Below are 8,373 nucleotides of genomic sequence, written 5' to 3'. Positions count from 1 at the left end.
CATCCTGAGTGAGGTAACACAGACCCAAGAGGACAGCCAGGGCTATACAGAGAAACCCTAAAAAAAAAAACCAAAAAAAAAAAAAAAAAAAAAAAAAAAAAAAAAAAAAAAAAAAACCAGGGCATCTACTCAGAAGAATCTCAAACGCAATGAATACACTGAGCCAGGCCACAGAAAGAAGGCTACACTTGAGCCTCTGCAGTTTTGTGTTTGGAAGTATGTGCACCTTCTGATACTACTTTTGGTTGAAGGAATATAAATATGTCACCTTTAGAACTTAGACGCTGTTCCACACACCCCAAGCAGATCTGGGCGAGTCATCTGACTCTGGACTCAAGACAAGGCCGCTTCCCGATATCCTGTCTCTTTTGCAAGACTTTGCACAATTTGGTCTCTGCATTCTTCCCACATCATCTCTTAACCATACAGGGCGTCAAGTTCTCTAACGGCCTGCCCAGTTAAGGAAGTTTTCATCCACCAGACTCACCCTTTAAACACTCTTAAGCAAACACCCTGTCCCACATACGCGCGCAGAAGTCATGAACTGTAACAAGAGTACTAGGGAATATACAGAAACTCAAGAAAAAAAGAGAGGCGAGGTGACTTTATGCACGGCTGTAGAGCACATTCAATGTATGCTCTAACAGAAAGGCTAGACAAACCTTGTGGCCTTGAGGATGTGGCCCCAGTAGCAGTGACCTAGCCGAAGTATTCGGTCCCAGCGATGCCGCTGGGAATGCAGAGTTTTGGGGCTCTGAACTGAATAAACAAAAGCAAGATCTAGAGACACCGTGTCAGGACAGTGAGAGGCGGGTGGAGAGCTCGCGAGCAGCAAGAACATTTGGAAAGGGAAGCCGTCCTAAGCACAGTGGGACCGCTCTTCCCAGAAGCCTAGGCAGAGGAGGGGGACGCTCCCTTCCCAGAGCCCACTCTAGACAAAAGGCTCAAGAAGCGTGTCAGAGGGCCCACCGCTGGCCCCACAGAGCCCTAGTGAATGTGCCCAAGGCCAGACTGGTCCGCAGGCGGAGCTATCCAGCCAGGGCCCTGGAGCCTAAGAAGCGCCACGCCTCAGTCCCTACAGAGCACTTACGTCATTGACCGTCCTCGTCCAAAGCCCGAGCTCCGGGACTGCGTCCACAGCCGCCGGGACCCAGCACAGGAGACACAGGGCAACGCGCAGCAGCTGGGCCCCGGCGGGCCGGCGGCAGAGGAGGCCGGGAAGGAGGCCAGCCTCAGACCGACAGGCCGCAGCCATCTTGACGCGGAAGCCGCACCTGCGCTCCCGGAACCCGGCCACGCCCCGGGGCCGCACCTGGCGCAGCTCCGCCCCTGAAGGGGCGGGCCCACGAGGGGAACGTGAGCGCGGGCGGGAGTGCGGAGGGGGTCTTGGGCTGAAGCGGGTAGGCGCTGTTAGAGGAAGTAGACTCAAACCTGGAGCAGGGCTTCAGGGCCAGGCCTGGAAGAAACCGAGAAAGTGTGGAGGGAAGAGAAGAGAGAGAAAAACCCGCCCACAGAGGGGGCGGGACCGGAGGGGCGGGGCTGGGGAGGTGGGGTCGGGAGTGGAGGCGGGGCTGAGAAGGTGGGGTCAGGAGTGGAGGCGGGGCCAAGACCTTAATTGGGGCGGGACGCGGGGCGTGGTAGGGAGGCGGGGCCTTCCCGGGAGAAGGGAAGGCGGAACCGAAGTGTGGAGGCGGGACTACAACAAGATTGAAAGGGCCGAACCTGGGCGGAACTAGAAGCCGGTTTAAGGGGAAGGTTGAGTGTAGGAAGATGGAGGCGGGGAAAAGGACAGGGAGAGGAGGGGGAGGAAAAAGAGGCAGAGCCTTAAGGAAAACTAGAAAGGAAAGACCTGGCTGCAACACAGTTGAAAGGTCAGCTTGCAGAGCAGGGCCCCGAGGATAATGGGGCACTCTAATTACAAGTTTGCAGAAATGAAGATCCTAGTACTTGGGAGGTGGAGGTAGGAGGATCGTGGGAATTCAAAGACAGCCTATAGTCACATAGCAAACGTGAGACCAGCGTGAGCTGCACAAACTTGTCTAAAAGCAAAACAAAATACTTGTCAACTAAGGGGGGGAAATTGTTTCGAGAGCAATAGTCAGGTCTCACCAGTAGGTGGCACTAGGAAATTGATGTTTTATATGAATTTGAATCTTTCCTGAAGGTGTTTTTAGTCCGGATTAGATTCAATGGGAGTTGCTGTTTATACCTCTAATATACTTATTTTAAAATAGTTAACTATTTTTCAAGCACATTTAAGTTCACAGTAAAATCGAGAGGAATGGATTTCTAGAAAGTTCTAATATCGCCCTGGTCACCAGCTTCCTCTGCTAGCAACATTCCACACTACAAGGAGTACTTTTAATAGAGCCCATTAAACCAGTAATCAATTCAGAACAGTATCTTACGGCTCATTAAGAATCTCACAGAGGTATCGATCTCCGAGTAATAGACTAAACAGGGATTTTACCTTATTGAAGAGCAAATGGAATATTGAGATGGTCCTGAGGTGAAAGGCACTTGCTGCCAAAGCTGACTACCCACAAGGTCCCAGAAACAGACTCTGGAGTGTTGTTCTTTAACTCCCAAATACTTCCCACTCAATACATAAGTAAAATGTAATTAACATTTTAAAGGAGTAATCACTTTTGTTAATTAGATGCTTCTTACTCTAGGGTAATTTCATTTCCAAGGAAGAGTGGCACTAACATTGCTTCCTTGAGTTAGTTAGGCTGTATTTGTTATCTCCTCCATCCACAACACTCGGCCAGGGGCCAGGGTAAGATCAATCAAACCTAACACAGCAAAGGGCCATCAGCAGGGAGTGAATGTAGTATTTGCCCAATATACCCTGACCCTGGTTCAATCAGCACCATAGAAAGAGCTAATGGAACAGGGGACACTGGTCACATCCTGGGATGTAGATATAAAAGAGACTGGAGACCCTGGCTGCTCCTGCAGAGGACTCGGGTTCCATTCCCAGTCCCATGTGGCAACTCACAACCTTCTGCTCCAGTCCCAGGGCATTTGTTACCCTCTTCTGGTCTCACTGCTCCACAACACATACAGGCCAAATGCTCATACACATAAATACATAAATCTAAAACATATTTTTAATTTAAAAAGCCTATAGCTTTTTTTTTAATCCTTATATTTTAGAGATTTCTTTAATTTAGATGCTTCTAGAAGCAGTCTCTGGAGTAAGACTCCAGTTCATCAGGAAAGGATCATAAATGGCAATAGGTTAGCGTTCTGGGGAGGATACTATGCCCTTGAAATTCATGTGGTAAGTAAGGTTCTAATCTCCAGCTCATCAAATGTGAATAGAGAAAGAGATAGAGTGAGATAAGATCTTCAGGGTGGGCCCTTATCGGGAAGGATTGGTATCTCTATCCAAGAGCTTCAGACACATTCATAGCCTGGGGAGGACATTGTAGACCTGAGGAGCTGCGACAAGCCCTCAATAGAGGCAATCGGAGGAATCTGTGTCAACAACTTAATCTTGGACTTCCTGACCCCACAACCCCGAGGAGCTCCACGTTGCGCTCTAAGCCTCCCGGGTTCAGTTCCTTTGTTTTGCCAATTGTAACAAATCAGCCCAGACAGTGAGTAAATGTGACTGTGAGTGGAATGTGGACAATAGAGACAACGTAATTATCCAATTATCCAGTCAGCCACCGCGGTGGCAAGTGACCTGTAATCTCAGAGAGACTTCGGAAAAGCATGTGAGCAATGTCCCCAAGTCACCTCACCAGGAAGCTGCGTTGTTTGCATGGATGGTTCCCAGCTTATGGTAGTTAGCCTCACAGTTTTCAGCTTTATGGTATTGCAAACTGAACACCCAGCACGGACGGTTCTTAATTTTGATCTTGCCCTGGCTGGAGATGCGTGATGTGGTGCTTTCTGGTGGTCCTGGGCACCCTAAAGTCAGCAAGCAAAGTGGAAGCTCTGCCGTGTCCTGTGACACCAAGCTGACTGCTTTGACAACTGATGCGCCAAAATGCTGCTTTCTCCTTTACTGAGACAGGGTCTCACTATATACCCCAATTCTTGAACTCACAACCCTGCTGTTTCCACCTCCTATGTGCTAAAAACCACAGGACTGCATCACTATACCTGCCCCCCCCACACACACTTTATAGTGGAAACAGTTTCATTTACTGGCAATAGAATAAAATGAAAAAGATTGCCACTGCATACACATACACAGTGTTGTGATTGTATTCACCCTGTTACCCACTGTTGTCTCCTTCCTTTCCCTCTAAACTTCATTTTCTTCCCAACTAATTCTCTCAGATTGGTCCCTTCAACATCCATTATGAATAGAGCAGATGTCCATATGTCCATGATGCCCTAGCCCTTCCTGAGGATTTGTAGACTGTTAGTGCGTTCTCTCTCTCTCTCTCTCTCTCTCCCCCCCCCCCTCCCCCCCCCCCCCCCTTCTTCTCCTCCCCCCCCCCCCCCCCCCCCCCTTCCCCCCCTTCCTTCTTCCTTTCCCCCCCCCCCCCCCCCCCCCCCCACTGTCCTGGAACTTGCTCTGTAAACCAGACTGGCCTCCACAGATATCCACCTGTCTCTGCCTCCCAGGTGCTGAGATTAAAGTTGTGCACCAACATTCCCATATTGCCTCATAATTGGCTCTCATGGGATAGCACGTATGTGCCACTGTGCCCAGCTAGTGTGACGTGTTTGAATAGCTTCCCACTCCAGTTTCAAGTTACAGATATGCATGTTTGACTTGAAACGCTTTCTACTTATGATGACTGTATCAAAACATAACCTCCTCAAGAGTCAAGGAGCAGAGGTTCTTACTCTGTTCAGCCTGGGAGCATGGCTAGCCCTGGGAGGGCAGGTTAAGTCCCACGAGCAGGGCAGAATAGCTTTTCCAAAGTTTGAAGTAAGGAAAGAAATACAGAGCATGGCAGCTGGAAGTCAGCTCAGACATACAGGATGGAAAGGCCAGGAAGACCTCCACAAGGACCCCTGAAGAAACTCACACTACAACTCTAGCAGATGAACTCACATGGTGCTTGGGATCTGTTTGGGAGTGGGCAAGGATAAAATAAGATGAGCTATAAATTAACTTTTAAGTTTATTGTTATTGTTGTTATTTTATTTTTATGGATATAGGTGTTTCTCTTGCAGACATGTCTGCACTGTGTGCCCAGAGGCCAGGGAAGGGCATCAGATTCCTTGGAACCGGAGTTACAGCTGTCATGAGCCTCCATATGGGTACTAGGAACGGAACCTGGGACCTCTAGAAGAGCAGCCAGTGTTTCTAAATACTGAACTGTCTCTCCAAGCCTGAATTGATGGTTTCCTTTCCTTTTCTAAAGCCTGGAGATGGATATATGAGCAGTCGCGCAACTCTTCTGCCTATTTATATACGTTTAGCTCTTCAATAGTAATAAGGTTACATTGGAGACTTTTGCTGGATGTAATAATAGGATCTAAGTTTACACTCCTATGTAAAACAATTAACCAGACTAAATGTATGAAACCATAGGTTTTAAGATACTGGACGTTGGGTGATAAAAGACAGTTTTTCCAAAGGAATAGGAAGTAGTGGAATACACACACCACACCACACATACACACACACCATATATAACACACACCACACACAGACACCACACACATCACATATAACATACAACACAGACACACACCACACCACACCACACACACACCATATATAACACACACCACACACAGACACCACACACATCACATATAACATACAACACAGACACACACCACACCACACCACACACACACCATATATAACACACAACACACACAAAGACACCACACACACCACATATAACATACAGTACAGACACACACCACACACATGCATCACATCACATACACACAATGGGGAGGGAGAGTAGGCAGTGGGTTGGGAGTGGAGATTAAGCCCTCTGGTTCCTCCTATGATTTTTAGGCTGTGAAACACTAAGGAAGAATCCAGACAGAAGTGGAAGGCTCTGAGAAGACTGAGCAGGGAGTTCAGTGTGACCGAAGACCCTGGAATATGCAGGAGGAGACAGGGGAAAGAGAGAGTGGTACAGAGAAAGACTTTCTGAAATCCGCAGGAGCCTCCTTGAATCTTTAGCAGAGACACTGAGTACTGCTTCTGGAGAAATTACCACTGTCCTCATCCTTCAGAATTCTGATCAGGCCAAACAAACAAGCCAAACCAATCAAACAACCAACCGAACAAAAGAACAATGGATGTTCATTTCCCCTGATATTTGCATATAACCAACACACCTCCTCCTGAACAGTTTTGCCTATCTTACACTTAAAAAGATTACATTTATCTGCTACTTAGGTTTTTTGTGAAAGGAGTGTGCACACGAGGAGAGGCAGCAATCAGGGGTCAGTTCCCTCCTCCTACCCTGTGGATCACTGGGACTAAGCTCAGATAGTGAGGTTTGGCAGCCAGGGCCTGTACCCTCTGACCCATCAGGCCTGCCTTAGAGGTCTTTAACCTCTAGTGTGTTGTAAATACTATGTAAATAGTTGTTGGGAAGAAAGAACTAAGGGGTGTGGTTCTGTAGAGAGCCTGTCCTGCACACTTACTTTGTTTCCTTTCCTGAAGCCGAAGGAAATTTCTATCATATTATCTATATCTAGTTTTGTGAGACTTTTTTATTTTTTTGGAAATGAGGGTTATTTTTACAATTTTTCCATGTCTAATGAGACAATCACATGATTTTTTTTCTTTATGTTATAACATGATTTAATTAACTTTTATAGACTAATTGAGATTAAAGTCCATACTTTTTTTTAAAGATTTATTTATTTTATATATGTGAGTACACTGTCACTGTCTTCAGACACACCAGAAGAGAGCATCAGATCTCATTACAGATGGCTGTAAGCCACCATGTGGTTGCTGGGAATTGAACTCAGGGCCTCTGGAAGAGCAGTCAGTGCTCTTTACCGCTGAGCCATCTCTCCAGCCCCCAAGTCCATACCTTTTTATTTTGGTACAATACATACAGGATAAAGATACCATTTTAGCTGTTTTCAAGGACCTATTCAATAACATGGACGGCATTCATGATTTTGTGCAGCCACCGCCACGGTTCACCTGCAGATTCTTCTCCTCTTTGCCAGATGAAATTCTGCACCCATTTAACACTGACTTTGTATTTCTCCATCCCAGTCACCATTTTCTCATCTGCCTCTCTGAGTCTGACTACTCTAGAAACCTCGAGTCCATGGGGTTATACAGTATTTATCCTTTGTAGATAACACGTGTCAAATTTTCCTTCCTTTTAAAGAGTGAATCATGCTTTGTAGTACCAATATATCTCATGTTATTTATCCGTGCATCTGGTTTTTGTTCTGTTTGGTTTTGTTTTTTTGAGATAGGGTTTCTTCGTGTAGCCCTGGCTGTTCTGGAACTCACTCTGTAGACCAGGCTGGCCTTGAACTCACAGAGATCCACCAGCCTCTGCCTCCCAAGTGCTAGGATTAAAGGCATGTGCCACCACCTCCCGTATCCATGCATCTATTGATAGACACACACACACACACATTTTTCTTCTTTCTACTTTTGGCTTTTGTGAATGCCAATGCTATGGACATTTGTGTACATGTTTTTATTTCATTGCTTTTATTTTAAACTTTATTTTAAAAAAATTACACACACACACACATACACAAACACACATCATATACCAAAATGAACTGCTCAAAGACTATACAACTCAATGAACTTCTGTGAAGTTAAAATAGCCTGCAGTTCATGCTCCTCCCACCTCTGTGTCCAGAAGTGCTGAGATTACTGGACCCAGCTCCTAGCACTGCTGGTGCCTGACTTTTAGGTTATCTGGGGTCAAGTGTTTGCTTGAGCTGGTATTCACTTTTGTTTCTCTAACGACTGATGATGCTGGGCCTCTTTTGCTTATCAGCTGTTTGCACAGATTGAGAGAAATTTGAATTCAAGTTCTTTGCTTGGCGTAAAGCTGAGTTATTTGTACTCTTATTGTAGAGTTGTAAGAGTTCTTTATATATTCAGGATTCATATCCTTTTTCATTTAGCCTGACAATCTGTGGATTTATTTTGTGGGTTCGTTTTGCTTTTTTTGGTTTTGTTTTGAGACAGAGTCTCATAACCGAGACTGACTGCAGATTCAGTAAGTAGCTGAGGCTGGTCTCGAACTTTTGATCCTCTTGCTTCCACTTCTGGTGCTGGGATAGTAGGCATGTACCACCAACCTGGTTTATTTGGATCTGGGGATTGAACCCAGGGCTTTGTACATGCTAGACAGTAACTCTGCCAACTGAGCCACATTCCCAATCCAGTTTCTATGTTTTGAGGAGAATATTTTAGTCTGGTCACAATTAGTGAACTAC

The 8,373-nt window shown here is 46.1% G+C and overlaps 1 protein-coding gene across 2 annotated transcripts in view; it reads right to left on the bottom strand.

Annotated features, from left to right (window-relative positions):
- Window positions 1-1,463, bottom strand: part of Tmem87b (transmembrane protein 87B) — a 35,791-nt gene extending 34,328 nt beyond the window's left edge. For both annotated transcript variants that reach the window (XM_021156092.2, XM_029472911.1), the window contains exon 1: window positions 1,091-1,463. In XM_021156092.2, the coding sequence (XP_021011751.1) occupies window positions 1,091-1,255 (165 nt within the window). In that variant the 5' untranslated portion in view covers window positions 1,256-1,463. The remainder of the gene's footprint in view (window positions 1-1,090) is intronic.
- Between the last annotated feature and the right edge of the window lie 6,910 nt (window positions 1,464-8,373).

Source organism: Mus caroli, chromosome 2, assembly GCF_900094665.2.
Source record: "Mus caroli chromosome 2, CAROLI_EIJ_v1.1, whole genome shotgun sequence".
Classification (NCBI taxonomy): Eukaryota; Metazoa; Chordata; class Mammalia; order Rodentia; family Muridae; genus Mus; species Mus caroli.
This window is presented reverse-complemented; position numbering and strand designations above follow the sequence as displayed.